Source organism: Scyliorhinus canicula, chromosome 16, assembly GCF_902713615.1.
Source record: "Scyliorhinus canicula chromosome 16, sScyCan1.1, whole genome shotgun sequence".
Classification (NCBI taxonomy): domain Eukaryota; kingdom Metazoa; phylum Chordata; class Chondrichthyes; order Carcharhiniformes; family Scyliorhinidae; genus Scyliorhinus; species Scyliorhinus canicula.
In genome coordinates, this window is record NC_052161.1 from 48,493,633 (window position 1) to 48,511,572 (window position 17,940).

Below are 17,940 nucleotides of genomic sequence, written 5' to 3' on the forward strand. Positions count from 1 at the left end.
TACCGAGACAATGTGACTGTGATCCATTACTGAGAAGATGTGACTGTGATCCACTACTGACAGAATGTGGCTGTGATCCATTACTGAGAGGAAGTGACTGTGATCCGTTACCGAGACAATGTGACTGTGATCCATTACTGAGAAGATGTGACTGTGATCCATTACTGAGAAGATGTGACTGTGATCCACTACTGACAGAATGTGGCTGTGATCCATTACTGAGAGGATGTGACTGTGATCCATTACTGAGAAGATGTGACTGTGATCCACTACTGACAGAATGTGGCTGTGATCCATTACTGAGAAGATGTGACTGTGATCCATTACTGAGACAATGTGACTGTTATCCATTACTGAGAGGATGTGACTGTGATCCATTACTGAGAGGATGTGACTGTGATCCATTACTGAGAGGATGTGACTGTGATCCATTACTGAGACAATGTGACTGTGATCCATTACTGAGACAATGTGACTGTGATCCACTACTGAGAGGATGTGACTGTGATCCATTACTGAGAGGAAGTGACTGTGATCCGTTACCGAGACAATGTGACTGTGATCCATTACTGAGACAATGTGACTGTGATCCATTACTGAGACAATGTGACTGTGATCCATTACTGAGAAGATGTGACTGTGATCCATTACTGAGAGGATGTGACTGTGATCCATTACTGAGAGGAAGTGACTGTGATCCGTTACCGAGACAATGTGACTGTTATCCATTACTGAGAGGACGTGACTGTGATCCATTACTGAGACAATGTGACTGTGATCCATTACTGAGAGGATGTGACTGTGATCCATTACTGAGAGGATGTGACTGTGATCCATTACTGAGAGAATGTGACTGTGATCCATTACTGAGAGGATGTGACTGTGATCCATTACTGAGACAATGTGACTGTGATCCATTACTGAGAGGATGTGACTGTGATCCATTACTGAGACAATGTGACTGTGATCCATTACTGAGACAATGTGACTGTGATCCATTACTGAGAGGATGTGACTGTGATCCATTACTGAGACAATGTGACTGTGATCCATTACTGAGAGGAAGTGACTGTGATCCATTACTGAGACAATGTGACTGTGATCCATTACTGAGACAATGTGACTGTTATCCATTACTGAGAGGATGTGACTGTGATCCACTACTGACAGAATGTGGCTGTGATCCATTACTGAGAGGATGTGACTGTGATCTATTACTGAGAGGATGTGACTGTGATCCATTACTGAGACAATGTGACTGTTATCCATTACTGAGAAGATGTGACTGTGATCCACTACTGAGAGGATGTGACTGTGATCCATTACTGAGAGGATGTGACTGTGATCCATTACTGAGAGGATGTGACTGTGATCCACTACTGAGAGGATGTGACTGTGATCCATTACTGAGAGGATGTGACTGTGATCCATTACTGAGAGGATGTGACTGTGATCCATTACTGAGAGGATGTGACTGCGATCCATTACTGAGAGGATGTGACTGTGATCCAATACTGAGACAATGTGACTGTTATCCATTACTGAGGGGATGTGACTGTGATCTATCACGAGCAGGCAGGGACTGTGATCCAGTATTGAAAATATGTGACTGTGATCGCTTACGAGGAGGAAGTGACTGTGATCTCTTATGAGCAGGAAGGGACTGTGATCTATTACTGTGAGGAAATGTCTATGATCTAATATGGAGATGAAACAACTCTGATCTCTTACTAGCAGGTAGGGACTGTGATCTATTATTCGGAAGCAGTGACTGTCATCCATTATTCGGAAGTAGTGACTGTGATCCAATATAAGGAAGATGTGACTGTGATCCATTATTAGGAGGAAGTGACTGTGATCTATTGACTGTGATCTATTACTCGCAGGAAGGGACTGTGATCTAGTACTAGCAGGCAGGGACTGTGATCGCTTACTAGGAAGTGACTCTGATTTGTCACTGGGTAGACGTGCCTCTGATCTATGACTGGGAGGAATTGACTGTTATCTGTTTTTGGGAGGAAGTGATGATTCCTGTACACCCATTTGAACCCAGCCGTATATGATTTAATCGGTGATCCTTTACAGGATTGTTGGAGCATGTCTAAAAAAAAACAACCAGTGAAATGTAAATTTTTTATTTTTGTGGCTTTGGGTGATGCAGGAGTGCTGAAACCACAATAAAACTCTCTGACCTACAGTTCGGTACAAACTCCCACTCCTGGAATAATATCCCTGTCTCCAGATTCAGCTTATCACCTGGTTCAATATGTAAACCGTCTGCTTTGCCACCGTCCCGTAATCAGTAAGCTGCAGTGTTCAGCATCCATCGATCGTCAGGAGCATTTAAACGTCCCCCAAACCAGAAGGTGATCGGTCCCTCTTACCTTGGCTTACATTTGGACTTTGCCAACTTCTCATCTGTTGCAGGTGGAAGATGAAGATCATCCCCATGCCCCTTCAAAGTAAAATCCGGAGTGGGAAATAGTGCAGCTTCACTAGTAACTTTGAAAAGGGAACTGGACACATACCTAAAGGTGAAAAGCATTATTGGACTCTGCCAAAAAAGCAGTGGAGTGGGTTGAATTGGATAACTCTTTCTAAGAACTGGTACAGTCATGCTGAGGCAAAAGAGTTGCTTCTGTATTGTATCATTCTTTCTAACACACACTTATTCTCATCCTATTGCCCTCCTGTACCTTCCACAATTACTGTCCTTCTCTCCTCTCTGCACAAGCTATTTTTTTCTTTTTTCAAAAATAAATTTTAGAGTAGCCAATTCATTTTTTCCAATTAAGGGGCAATTTAGCGCGGGCAATATACCTACCCTGCACATCTTTAGGTTGTGGGGGCCAAACTCATGCAAACATGGGGAGAATGTGCAAACTCCACACCTCCAGGGCCGGGATCGAACTTGGGAACTCAGCGTCGTGAGGCAGAAGTGCTAACCACTGTGCCACCGTGCTGCCCTGCACAAGCCGTTTCTAACTCTTTTATATCCATTACTTTATTTTATACAACATCAGGGAGAGACAAAGATTCAGAAGTGGGAGTGCATTGATGGACGTGCTCCTCCAGTGACCTTAACGGATATTAGCAATGTGTAGCCACTAGGAAGAAGGTTTGTTCCAGGTAGCTGCAGATGTCAGTGATAAGCTGCCATGACAGTCCGAGCCACCTGAGGCACTGGTATTCAGACTTGCGGAAAGAGCTGATCCTCTCTGCCTGTGGACCCTGCATGGGGAACCTCTGTATCCTTCCTATCAGCCCTGTAGCGATGCATGTGGCTGAGGTGAAGGTAATTGCTGCTGGCGGTATTGCTCTTGGTGTTGCTGCTCCACTTGTGCCTCATCAGAGGTACAAACTAGAGCTGCGTAAACTGCTCCCATGCCCCGGTGAAGGCTGACAGCGGAGAGGAGCAGCTGAAGGTGGGTGGTGAAAGGCAGGTGAAGCGACTTCTGAGAGGTTAGCAATCACCTGTTAAGCAGTGCCAGCACAATCTGAGAAGGAATGCTGTAAGCAGCAGCCGGAGTTCTTCAGGGTCACTGATCAGAACCTTCCAAGCTTGCCAGTTTCACTGAAGAAGCTCGTCCACTGTGTGCTCATTGGCTGACCTCATGAGTTACTGACAGCTCTGGAAATAGATATCACTGCTTTTTAAAGCCAGGATCATTGGTTATGTTAATACTTACTTACTTTCAGAATAACATATTTTAATAGGTAATTCAGTTTTAATTTAGCCAATGATTCTGGCTTTAGCAGGGCATTGGTTAACCCAGTTGGCTGGGTGCTAGTTGGCGATGCCAACAGCATGGGTTCAATTCCCAGACTGGATGAGGTTATTCATGAAGGCCCTGTCTTCCCATCCTTGCCCCTCACCTGTGGTGTGGTGACCCTCAGGTTAATTAACCACCAGTCAGCTCTCAAAGGAGAGAGTGGCCTGTGAGACTGTGGTGACATTTACATATAGAATATTTGATTGCCTTTCCAACAGCTAAATGGGGTTCCCCTCTTGCTTTTGAACATGCCTGGGTAAGACCCACAAGAGAGCAGGACGATAGTGGCATGTCAACCCGATACCACTTTTAGGGGATTAAATTCCCCCAACACACGCAAACCCCTTCCTCCCCTCGCCTACCAAAATGCCCCTAAGTGTGTTCAGCTTGATGGGCACAGTAAGAAGTCTTACAACACCAGGTTAATGTCCAACAGGTTTGTTTTGAATCACTAGCTTTCAGAGCGCAGCTCCTGCCTCAGGTGAATGAGGAGGTGGGTTCCAGAAACACACATATGAACAAAGTCAAAGATGCAAGACGATACTTTGAATGCGAGTCTTTGCAGGTAATTAAGTCTTTACAGGTCCAGATGGAGCGTCTGGGGAGAGGGATAATCACAGGGTAAAGAGATGGGAATTATCTCAAGCCAGGACAGTTGGTTGGATTTTGCAAGGTTGATGGCTTTTCGTTAGAACCTTTGGCTAAGAAGTTAAGGTTGGTCCAGTTGCTGAGGTGTTTTAATGTTACACCTACAAAATGCTTCACCTGATAACAAGGGTTGTGTGTTCCAAGAAAGGATGGTTTGAAACTGAACGAAAGTATGTTGATATCGTGCCTGTCACAGCCTCAGAGCATTCCAAAGCATTTCACAGATAGTGAGGTGCGTTTCGAAGCGTGGTGGCTTTTGCGATGCAGGGAATTGCTACGTCCATGTCAGTTGCACAGCGATTTAATTTCACCTTCCAAAAGTTTGGAGAAACTCGCAATCGCTTTGTCATTATGTGAAGCACAGCTACTTAAAAATAAATTGGCGTTGACATAACACAAAGGATTCAGCTCACGGGGCTTCATTTGACAGCTGAAGCCCCCTCGGCCCCCTGAATGCATAGAGGGTTCAGACCTGGCTGAAAGCTGGGGGTGGCGGGGGGGGGGGGGGGGGGGGGGGGGGGGGAAGAGGGAATCCCTGTTTTCCTCGGTAGCTTGTGTTGCATTCACAAACTTATCCAGCAAGTCAAGCGTTCAGACTTCCCGCTTTGCTGCATGTAGCAGTAAATGTTTCCTTGTCGGAAGGAACGCCTTCAATACTGCAGGGGAGGGAGGGGGTGGGGGAAGGGGAAGAGAACTTGGAATAGAATAACCCAATTGCTCAACGATACAAGGCAGCGGACAAACATCTGTTGCTGCGATGCTTTCATTTTCTCTTCTGTGTCGATTGTAAATCCCTCCCCAGTTCAGCTGGCTGGAGGCGGACCCCACTCCCAGCAGAGGCATTGCCCTTTTAAAAGGCGCCAGATCTTTTTCGTCTGGTGGCTGACGTCAAGACAGTTTTGTGGAGAGAGAGAGAAAAAAATTCATGCCGTACCAAGTCAATTTCACGCAATGTTTCCTGGGCGACAGATTGCCCGAGAGAGAGAGAAAAAGCCGAGGCAAAGCTTGCAAGGAAGAGTGAGTGAAATGTTCGGGGGCAGAGCGATCGCCTTGTGTTAAGAGTAGACGAGAAGGGGGGAGGCCCCCCCGCTGCTAAAGGGAAGGGAGAAAGTTTTCTTGTTGTTGGTGAGGCTGTGGAGGGGAGAAGCTGATAATGAAGCGAGTGCAGAGGCAGAGGCAGCCTGAGTGAAGACTCACAGCCAGACAGACAGAGAGAGAGAGAGAGAGGAGTGGGGAAGCTGTGAATGAATGAAGGAGAGATCGCAGTGTGCAGAGCCACGGGATAGAGAGAGAGAGAGAGAGAGTGCAGAGGCACAGAGAACAGCAGCAGCAGTTTGTGAGAGTGTCTCTCTCTCTCTGACACACTGAGCCCCTCGCTCCTTTGCTCAGAAACAAAAGGTGTGCTCAGAAATCTGCAGATGATGGCGGTGAAGACGCCTGCACAGGGCACCGGAGTGCTGCTGACAACAGCGAATGTCGGATCCCTCTTTGAAGATGTAAGTCTGCCTCTTGTTTTGCTTTTTAAAATTATTTCCTCCCCTCCGCTCCGCAGTTTAGGTCGGGGCATGTTTTATGCCCCCCCTCCCCCCCCCCCCCCCCCCCCCGCTTCTCACCCACAGGCTGTGTTCCCTGGTTGTGTTCACTACAAACTAAACAGGCCTATGGAGGTTTTGTTTTCTTTTTGTTTGGGGATCGCAAGCTGGCTTGTCTTGTGTCCCGGAATCAGGAGCTGGGGGTCGGTCACCCCTGTCCCCTCTTCTGTCCCTCTTTATTCCTGTGTCTGTCCCTCTCTACCACCCTCTCTGTCTCTCTCTACCCTCCTCTCTCCCTCTCTATCCTTCTCTCTCCCTCTCTATCATTCTCTCCCCCTCTCTATTCTTCTCTCTCCCTCTCTATCCTCCTCTGTCTCTCTCTGTCCCTCTCTATCCTCCTCTCTGTCCCACTCTCTGTGCCTCTCTACCCTCCTCGCTGTCCCTCTCTCCGTCCCTCTCTACCCTCCTCTCTGTTCCTCTTTATCCCTACCCCTGTCCCTCTCTATCCTCCTCTCTGTCCCTCTCTATCCTCCTCTCTGTCCCTCTCTATCCTCTCTGTCCCTCTCTGTCCTCCTCTCTGTCCCTCTCTATCCCCCTCTCTGTCCCTCTCTATCTCCTTCGCTGTCCGTCTTTCTGTCTCTGTGTCCCCTTCTTTCTCTCCCCCTCCTCCTCTCTGTCTCTCCCCATCCGGAGGCTTTCAGTAAGACACAGTGAACTCATTGCCCGCCCTTTTCACCAGCACCGGCCTGTTTGTGAAGTCCAGGGGCTGCCAGTCAGACGCAGACTTTAGTTTAAAGCTGCACTGAACGCAAAAGAGATGGAGCGTTTTCACCGTGCCCCAACTTTAGACATGGCACTTGTTCAGTTCTTGGTCAGAGATCTCCACACAGGTCAGGTCAGAGCTGGAAGCGGGAGAGTCTCCCACTCCAACTCCTCCTGATGGCTGTCACATCAGCTGAGTGCAAACCCTTGGCTGACAGTCTGAGACTCTTCTGGATTCTCGCCGGGGGCAAGAGTCATTGACCAACTCTCATCGCTCAGAAACAGTGCAGAGAGAGCAGCAAGCAGTTTGAGAGTCTGTCGATCTCTCTCCCCCCCCCCCCCCCCCCCCCCGCAAAGCACTGTGAGCGTATGAATATTGTAGGGAGATTTAATGCAGTCAGCAAAATCTCCTTGAAACCCTCTGAAAGTTACAGCCAAATCTGAAGTGCAATGTTTATTTGGGTGAAAAACTAGAATGTGTCTGTATCTTTCTGTCGTTCTGTCTTGTATTGATAACATGCACATTGCGTGATCTGTGGAAACTCTTGTATGAGGCAAAAGTGTAGTTTGAGAAATTCCCAGCACACAATAGGATTTTTCCAAAATCAAAACTACCAGATTCTGGAAAATTAAAGTTAAATTAAAATACTGGAAACACTCAGCAAGTCAGTCAGCAGCTGTGGAGAGAGGAATGTGGGGTTAAACTGGTCAGCTCAATGAACTTCGGGGTTCTGATAAAAGGTCTCGACAGAAGCTGCCTTTCTGGCTGAGAATTTACAGAATTTACGTTTTAAAAAAAATTAATCCTATTTATCCAGAGTTAGAAGATCCCCACATGAAATGTGCCTGCTAATTGGGCCCAAACTATGTGTTTTTCGAGTAATATGATGCTCACCCTCTGGAGGAGCGAATGCTTCACCTTGTCCTGATAATCTGCATTCAGAGCTGAGAAGCGGGACCAAATCAGCTATATAATTGCTGGTTAACTTTGGGTTGCTGTGTCTACTTCTGTGCTCTTCCTCTGAGCTTCCAGATGGTTTGTTTGAAGCCCTTACATAATCAGGGTTGACATTCCACTGCAGCTGAGAGAGCGAGAGAAAGAGAGTGTGTGCCCCAGAGGTACTTTTCCTGTTACTGTTTCTTTTACCCTGAGGTCCTATCAGTCTGTTCAAGTGAAGGATGAAATCTTTGGTGAAGAACAAGTAATTCTGGTGGGCAACATTCTTGTCTTAACCAACAGCACTACAAATAGGTTAATTGGTCTTTGCTACCAGTGTGGAATCCTGATGTGTGCAAGAATGGCTGCTTGCTGATGCTACCAAGAGGAATTAATTGTGTGTGGAACCTGTTAAAGATTCTATAAAACTGCAAATCTTCTTTCTGGTGGCATGATCCAGAATTCTATACCCTTTTAAATGCAAGATTACCCAGCGAGGAACTGTTTTAACTTTAAGTAATATTCAATCTTTGCACAAACATTATTAATGTTGATTGTTTATCAATTATGTGCCTTATTAATTGGGTACTGATAAACTCTCTTAATAGTTGGCTGAATTAGACCTGAAAAAAAGAGGCAGACGTTTGTACACTCACACCTTATTATCATAGATAATGTCATAAAAACCTCAGGAAATGTTCCAGGGACCGAAACAAACTCTGAGCTGCCCAAATTGCTGAATTTTGGAGGATTTAGATCATCGAGCCCTTACTAAATGTAATAATGGAAGCGAGGTCTTCAGAACAGTTTACTGCTCTTCAAGCTCATCCAATCGGATCCCCTCCAGGTTCCCTATGTTATATTTTCTGTTATCCAGAATAAATCTTTAGACTTCTGGTGCTCTGTACATGCCCTGTGAAAACACCATACTATTTTATAATATCAAAACCTGACAATGTTGTCAATTAATGCACCCAGGTAATGGAATAGAATTAAAATGGTATGAAATGGTATTAAAATACTACCCTTAGTAATATCTGAAGTAATCCCACAGTTAGTAAACTATTTCCTTCATGTTATAGTGACCTGAATATTCAAAATAAAGAATGGGCATTCTGATGCTTTACCCTGTGAGACTGTTACAGTTCTGAGTGAGATTGGTCCGAGAGCAATGATTTTGAAGTAGATTATCCACGGCATTTGTGACAAATGACACATGATTTAGTTTCCTTATCCAACTGCAAGGTTGTCACTGAATCTATCTGAGTGTAAATGCCAGTAAGATGAAATAACTCTGCCAAGTTGCAGATGTCCAAATCGCAAATGGACCTGATGCTTGTCTTCGCCCTAAAATGTAGAACGTAGCTAGAAAACCTTTGGTAAATAAATCAATTACCTAAATACCTAAAGCAGAGCATAGGAGCTAAGTCAAAGGGACAATATGTGTTAAGTCTGACTATTTGAACATAACAAAATAATTTGAAAGATTTTATAAAAATAATTTTTGAAAGGATCTGTAAAAATGTTAGGGCGATAATTTTCCTTGCTACATTTTTTTTAAATTTAGAGTACCCAATTAATTTTTTCCAATTGAGAGGCAATGTAGCTTGGCCAATCCACCTAGCCTGCACATCTTTGGGTTGTGGGGGCGAGACCCATGCAAACACGGGGAGAATGTGCAAATTCTATATGAACAGTGACCCAAAGCCGGGATCGAACATGGGACCTCGGCGTCGTGAGGCAGCAGGGCTAACCCACTGCACCACCGTGCTGCCCCTCCTTGCTACACTTGTGATATGAACCTCGTCTGCTTGAGATGACTAATTCATTTTGGTCTTTAACTGTACGGTGGAGGAGAGAATTTCTTTGATACACTGTAATAAGAAAGCATCATTGCATACCATTCTAATCAAGTTGTGGTGTATCAGAGAGCTACAGTTCACTGCTGATTATTTCAAAACTTTGAAAAGTTTTTGTTACGATCCAGTCACATCTGCGTCAGTGATGCTCTGTGCTTGATACAAATATCCTGCAGTATAATTGGGATTAACTATTACATCAAGACAATTAATGCCTTTGTTTTTTTGAGGTTAGTCAAGACATGTTTGACCGTGACGCAGCAGGATACCAATTTCGTAAATCAGATTTCACTTTTTTTTGTCTGTTTCTAAATATGTATTCATTAACCTGGGTTCAGTGGTAGCACTGTTGTCTCTGTTTCAGAAGCTTTGTGGTTGACGTCCCACTGCAGATACTTGAGCACATATTCTAGGCCCACACTTAAGTGTAGCACTGTTGGAGGTGGTGTCTTTTGGGTGTGCTGTTAAACTTTGGCCTCCCTCTACCTTCTCTGGTAGAAATAAAAATTCCCAAGCACTATATTCAAGGAAGAGTAAGGAATTCTGGCTAACACTTAACCCTCAATCGACCTCACCAAGACAGATAATTTGATAATGTTCTCATTGCTGTCCGTGGAATCTTGTTGTGTGCAAATTTTCTACCAGGTTATCGCTGTTACAACAGTGACTATGTTTCATAAAATATTGAATTGGATGGAAAACATTTTGGAATGCCCTGTGGTCATGAACGGTGTTATATAAAAGAAAGTTCTACCACACTGTCTTTCTTCATTGCGTCTGTTATTCACGGCTCAATTCAAATCCTGAGGCCTCTGCTCCAGTTTGCCTCTGGGACCTGAACCTATCAGGTGAAACCCCTGTCTTTTTGTGGAAGCACTGTTGAGAATACAATTCATGTTTTTGTTTTTGCGGCCAAACGTGACTTCATTGAGCAACGGTTGGATTTGAGTCATGGGCTGGACCTGTAACTCTGGCCTGATTTTTTAAAACCTGCGATCTAGTGATGAGCACAGCAAGAAAAGACATTTGAAATTCTTCTGAATGAATGCGCAACATTAAAACGCTTTTGAAAGTAAAACAAAACGCTGCTCTACATCTGAACTATACCTAGAAAAATCTAATGACAATTACATTGCTATGTTTCCATTGTATGAACAAAATACCACTTGTTGCTCTTTTGCGCCTATTCATTTCCAAAGCACCGATCCCTCCTACTGCACACTTTTGTAATATGCAATAATCCGTTATGTGCAACATGTGGCTTATTTCTTCTTTTTTAAAAATAGAAAAACCATACAAACTTACTTTCAATATTCTTCTCCACTCCATAGAAACTGCTACTGAAGAGATCTAGAATTAGATTACTTAGATCCTGCTGTATTTGTAATGGCTTCTTGCACTGCTATATACAGCTCATCAATGTAAATACAACCACTGAACATCGGATCAGTATTGAAACATTGCACACATATCGAGAACGTTGCAACATCTTGATTCCCAACAGTGATATTGGTCAAATATGCCGACTGGAGCATAGGTTGCAGTATGAGTTGTACTCAGTTGTGTAATATCTGAGTTGAAATATACTCAAATTTTTAAAGAAAATCCTCTGGATATGACTGTGTACTTGTTGGATATAGCATTGGACCATACCTACATAATTACATACAGGAAAAATGTCAATACATTGCACATTACTGGATGCGCAGCAAGAAAATAAAGTTTGTTAGTTATTCATGAAGTTTTCTATCCGGATGCTACATATCAGATCAGGATAATTGCTGGGTCCTAAAACGGTAACAAATGTAATGTGGCAAACTGGTGGAGACAATGATGTTTCAACGTTATAATAATAATCTTTATTGTCACAAGTAGGCTCACATTAACATTGCAATGAAGTTACTGTGAAAATCCCCTAGTCGCCTCACTCCGGCGCCTGTTCAGGTACACTGAGGGAGAATTCAGAATGTCCAATTCACCTAGCAGCACGTCTTGAGGAACTTGTATTATAGTATGACGAGCATTATGAAAGGAAATCGGTTACTGCAGTAATGGTCTCTCTTTGGAAGGACTAGCACCAAGTGCAGTTTCAATATTCCCTTTGTTTTCTAAGTAGCCTTAAGACAATCATATAAGTCTTATTGTGTTAATGCAGTTGTGCTGAACAGAGTTGGGATGTATGTTTATAAAAAAAAAATGTACCAATCGAAAACTTCCAAAGATGAAAGAGATTGATTTTCCAAATGTGTTAGTGACTTTAAACATATTTGGTCAATTGAGTGTAATAATGGGCAGCACGGTGGCGAAGTGGTTAGCATTGCGCCGAGGTCCCAGGTTCGATTCTGACTCTGGGTCACTGTCCGTGTGGAGTTTGCACATCCTCCCTGTTTTTGTGTGTGTTTTGCCTCCACAACCCAAAGATGTGCAGGGTAGGTGGATTGGCCACGCTAAATTGTCCCTTAATTGGAAAAAATGAATTGGGTATTCTAAATTTTTTTCAAAATGAGATGTATTAATTATGCTGCTACCTGAATGGACTCAGCAATAGGTTCAGTGCAGTCGTCTAAATGCACCATTTTAAATGATTATTGCAGTGGACCAGAGTAACCCAAGTTATGATATAGTTAGCCGTGGCTCCAATGTAACAATGATGCATCTAAGTTGAAGTTCCAAACCTCACTCCAGGCACTTGTGAACACAAAATAAGAAAATACTGGAAACACACAACAGGCTTGGCAGCATCTATGGAGATGCTGCAGGAGTTACTGCGCTGAATTTACCGGCTGTTCACGTTGGTGGGGTATTCTGGTTCCACCGAAGGTGCACAGGATTCCTTGCCATGAGGGGTGCAGTCAATGGGAAATCCCCATGACAATGACGGGACTAGAAAATCCCGCTGGTGGGTCGCATCCGCCACTGAAAAACCAGACGGTGGCTTGGTCGGTAAATCCTGCCCATTGTTTCAGGTTAATGACCCAGCATCACAGTTGGCGAAAGTTAGAATTGTCACAGGTTCTAACTAAGTAAGGGGGCAGCATGGGGGAAAGAACAAAAGGGAAGGTCTGTGATATGGTGGGAGGCAGGAAAGATTAAATAACAAAGGGGCTGATAGAGTAAGGCTAAAGAGAGTGACAAAGGGGCACGGAAAGAAACAGATGTGTCTAAAGATGTGACTGGGAGAATCGTGAACGGCTGCCACCTGAAAGCCGAAAAAGGGAGCGAAAAACCAAAACCAGCAAAGAAAAAGGAAACAAAATCCTTTTGGTCTGATGAAAGGTCAGTAACTTGAAACTTTGTTTCTCTCTGCACAGGTGCAGTCAGAGCTGCTGACTATTTCCAGCATCCGTGATACTTTTGCACTAAGAACATGATCTGAGCTCATTCTTTGATGCAGTACTGAGGGAGCCCTGCAATGTCAAAGGTGCTGTGTTTTGGTTGAGATATTGAAGAACAGCGCTGTCTGTACTATTGGGTGGATGTAAATATGTCACAATTTGTGAAAGAGCAGGGTCGTTCTCTTGGTGTCTTGGCGAAGGTTAAATTACACCACTAAATCAGATGATTTGGTTAAATATTTCATTGTTGTTTGCGGGGGATGTTGCTGTGCACAAATGGGCTGCTTTGTTTATCTACATTGCAAAAATAACTACGCTTCAATGGTGTGGGATAACCTGCGGGCATGAACGGCAATGTAAATGCAAGTTCTGCCATTCCTCCCTAGTTCAGTCAGAAGGTGGCACAGTACATTGGCACTTCGGCATGCACATATAGGGTCATGATTCATGGCTGTGCCTGCACAGCAAGCTCGCATTCTGAACCCTACTGTCATTGGTAGTGCAGAGCTCAGGACAAGTGATTCCCATGGTGGGGGAAGGAAATTAGAGGACACATTACATTTCATAATAGTCAGATTGTAATAGGAGTGCCCTAGAAGCCTTCTCACTCAGGGAATGGTGTAGGAAGAGCTAAGGAAAGATCAGTCAATTCCTAAGGACAGGGCAAAAGACATTAAAATGATAGAAGATGTGGATGTCACCTCCTGTACCAGCCTCCCTGAACAGGCGCCGGAATATGGTGACTAGGGGCTTTTCACAGTAACTTCATTTGAAGCCTACTTGTGACGATAAGCGATTTTCATTTTTCATTTCATCCACCAGCATCTGCAACAAGAAGTGGTAGGCCAGCAAACCTTCATCAGAACTGGCCAAAAAAATGAGCTATATTTCAACTATATGATAGATTCAGAGATATATCGTTGTCAAAACATTAAACAGAGTTGTACATGACAAGTTGGAATGTAAAATCGCTGAAAGAATGCACTGATCATTACACCATATGCTGCTGCATGAGCTCACCCTGGCACTATGGAAGTGAATTGAGGAAATGCTGTCTGCTCCTGTGGATTGATGTTCAAAAAAAATCTTCCTGTATTGATGATTGTATGCAGTGATCCTCAGAGGCCTATTCAAATCTCTATATGGTAGAGCAGGAAGTGACAATAAGTGCCAAGTGACACCAACAACAGTCTGACTTCGATCAGACAGTGGTTCATTGGAAATATGTTCGATATGAGACTTTTCATGCCAAGTGGAAAAGTATGACACTTTCTACCGTAACCAATACAATAGCAGTTTGTATTAAACATGGGTCAGTTGGTAGCAGCCTTGCCTCTGTGTCAGAAGTTTGAGGGGTCCAGGGACTTGAGCACGAAACCTAGACTGCTGGTGACTTTGATCCTCTGTTCCTTCACGCCAGCGGGATTCTCCGTTCCTGCTGCGGTGAATGGAGATTTGGCTGTGTGCCAAATTCTCTGTCTTCGTTGGCAACGGTAGCGAGGTAGCAACGGAGAATCCCGCCCACTATCAAGGGAGTGCTGCACTGCTGGAGGTACCATCTTTTAGATATGATATTAAACCAAGCCCCATCTGCCATTACAGGTAGCACGAGAAGAACATAAGGAATTTTCCCTCGTATCCTGGCCAATATTTAATCTATCAAACAACATCTAAAAAGCAGATGATTTGGTCACTTATTTTGAAGGCATTTGCGGGATCTTACTTGCTCCAGTTGAGTTCATGTTTCCTACAATATAACAGGGACTACAATTTAAAATTACTTAATTGGCTGGAACATACTTTGGGATGACCTTATGTCATGGAAGGCCCTTTCTACATATAAGTCAACCTTCCTTTGTTGGGTTGCATTTTCACAAATGCCCTGAGCAGAAAGGGGGCGCAAGGGCAGGGTCGATAGTGGGTGGGATTGAAAAAGGGAAACCAAAAAAATGGTGCATGATAGTATGGGGTAATGTCTAATGCTGCTGATATGGGTCAGGCATCACCAACGACTTACTCTGAAATCATGCCTTTAAAATTGAACATTGCGTTGAACAAGGTAATGATGGGAGAGTAGCCGAAAGCTTAGGCAAAGAGGTGATTTTAAAGAGGAGCTTAGAGAAGGGTAAGCTGGAGAGACAAAGAACTTTAGGGAAGAAATTGCCCAACATATGGCTTCTGAAGTCATGGCTACCTATGGTGGGATGAAGGAAGGGGGGAACACACAAGACAGGAGTCAGAAGAGTTTAATGGGAGGGATAGTAGTGCTGGAGAAGTTAACAGAGAGAGGGAGGCAAGAGACAATGAGTTGGTTGAATCACAAGGATAAGAATTTACATTTTTTGGTGTTGGGGGACCTGGTGACAGTATAGATCAGCAAAATTAAATTAAACTTGTTGTGGGATATAGCATACAGTCAGCAGAGTTTCTGAAGGTTAGTGGATCAGCTGGAAAATTGGAAATATTAAATCCCAGGTGATTTAAGGTATGGATAATTTTCATGATATATGGCCTCAGGTAGGTGTGTAGGGGGCGATGCTAAGGAGGTAGGTGTGGTTTTTAAAAAGATCCATTTACGGGTTGTGGCCATTGCTGGTTCGCGTTTACTGTCCATCCCCAGCTGCCCTTCAGAAGGAGGTGGTGAGCTACCTTCTTGAACCGCTGCAGGTTTAAAGGTGGTATCTGAGGTGACACTAATAGAAACATTCTTCAAAGACCTTGAGAAAGATAAATGACGGTTACAAAGCACAGAGCAGAAACTTTTTCCAATAAACTGTACTCTTCACCTGCAGTCAGCAGAAAGAAATAACGTCCCTTCATTACAACATTGCATACGTAACAAACTAATCTTGACTGAGCTTCTAGTATGGTCAAGGCAGGAAATCATGAGGTGAACCCCTGATGAGAACCACATTACTGCTCCTGCTGACCTCTAATACCAAAGCTGAGTTGTATATGGAATCTGATGCACATGTTTCATGAAGAGTAACGCAGAGCAATGAATCTCAGCAGGTTTTTTAAGGGATTTGAATGCTGTGTGCTCATATGGTGCATCTTTAGTGAAGATGTGGAATGTGTGATTAATTTAAGTCATAACATTTGGCTGAGGGAACCCATTTTTGCGCATGTGTTGGTTAAATCTAACAACCTAACATGAGGGCGAGAGAGCAGTGCCAAATGTGCTAGAGAGAGGCTGTTAACATCTAAGGATGTAAGCGATTGTGTGACTGATTTTTGGAACGTATGAAATGATATTAAATTAAAGCTGTGAAAGTGCCTTATTTGTGCACGGAGCATGGCAGTGACAACTGGCGGAACATTTCTCCATACGAAAATAAACTAAGGAGGCAGAAATGCAAAATTGGGTTTGTCTGAATTGATCATGGCTGATCATCCAACTCAAGAGCCGATCCCGCCTTCCCTCCCATATCCTTTGATCCCCTTTGCACTAAATGCCATATTTAACTGCTTCATGCCTCAACTGCTTTCTGCTGTGGCTAATTTCACAGACTCAGCACTCTCTGCGTGAAGAAATTTCTCCTCATCTTAGTCCTCAGACTGCGACCCCTGGGTCTGGCCACCCCTACCATCAGGAGTATCCTTCTTCCATCTGCCCTGTCTAGTCCTGTTTGGATTTTATAAATCTCTATAAGACCCCTTTCTCAGTCTTCTGAACTCCAGCTAATACAATCCTAACTGACTCAACGTTCCTCATATGCCAGCTCTGCTATCCCAGGAATCAGTCTAGTAAGCCTTCACTGCACTCCCTCTAGAGCATGAACATCCTCCCTCAGATAAGGCGAACAAAGCTGCACACATTATTCCAGGTATGACCTCACCAAGGCCCTGTATAATTGCAGAAAGATATCCCTGCCCCTGTGCTCGAATTCTCTCCTATGAAGGCATACTTACCATTTGCCTTCTTTGCTGCCTGCTGCACCTGCATGCTTACCTTCAGCGCCTGGTGTATGAGGACATGCAGGTCTCATTGTACATTCCCCTCTTTTAATTTATGGCCATTCAGATAATAATCTGCCTTCCTATTTTTGCTGCCGGAGTGGATAACCTCAATTTATCCAAATTATACTGCACCTGCAATTCATTTGCCCACTCACTCAACTTGTAAAAATCAAACTGAAGGATCTCTGTATCCTCCTCACAGCTCATCCTCCCACCCAGCTGTGTCTTATTTTACCTTGCATGTAAACAACTGTATTGTTTAAACTGAAGTAGTAAGTTAGCGAACCAAGTAGCCTGGTGGACGCACAAGTCAGTATTCACATCTGTCCTGCATGCAAAAAGTGACCTGTTTTTATTTTAAGCCCTTAGAATGGAGTCTCTGGTTCCAATTCTTAATTGGGGTTAGAGTTTGAGACAAAGTCCTGCCGCTTTGGTCTCTTTTTAAGATGAACCTAATGATATTCGCTGTTACTTATCCACAAATTAGACAGTGACTTCTGGTGGGTGGACGTGGGCTGTTCAGTGTGAAAATCCAGGTGATGCACAGTTCCTCCTTTAAATTAACAAAACCAGCATCCCGTCATCTGCTTCATAGTGAAATGCACTGAACACCATGAAGTTCCTGTACTGAGGACCTAAATACAAACTAAAAACGTTGGGGTTTGCCTATTCCGGTCAAAGTACCTATTAATTGTGTAAAAAGCCTTAATTATTACCGAAGAATCTCTCTGAAAACTGACTTACAATTGTGGGGTGTCATTGTTTCAACTTTCAATTGTTGTTGGAGATTTGAAAAATTAAATACACTTTCCCTTTCTGCCTCTTTTTTATCTTCTGTCTCTCTTAATCCGATCTGGTTTACTGTTTAATTTGCTTTCTGTATCTGTTTTACATCACTATTCTAACTGATACATCCTAGTCCAGCCTCTGTGCTTCTCACAAACCATTTTCCGATCTGATTTGTTAAGGAGGTGCACAGTTGCTTGCCTTGTTCATACCAGTCCTGGATGCTCTGTAGTGTTTCGATGTGCTGACAGCAAATGTGCCTCGTAATGCGACATCCACTCCATTGTTTCAAATGAGTTATGTGAGCTTGTTTTTTCAGACACAATTAAGGTACTCATTTTGTTGAAG

The 17,940-nt window shown here is 43.8% G+C and overlaps 1 protein-coding gene across 2 annotated transcripts in view; it reads left to right on the plus strand.

Annotated features, from left to right (window-relative positions):
* Positions 1–5,290: 5,290 nt before the first annotated feature.
* LOC119950798 (inositol polyphosphate-5-phosphatase A) overlaps positions 5,291–17,940 on the plus strand; it is a 659,385-nt gene continuing 646,735 nt past the window's right edge. Inside the window, exon 1 of one of the 2 annotated variants that reach the window (XM_038773583.1) lies at positions 5,291–5,917. In XM_038773583.1, the coding sequence (XP_038629511.1) occupies positions 5,840–5,917 (78 nt within the window). In that variant the 5' untranslated portion in view covers positions 5,291–5,839. The remainder of the gene's footprint in view (positions 5,918–17,940) is intronic. The other variant, XM_038773584.1, reaches the window with a different exon arrangement.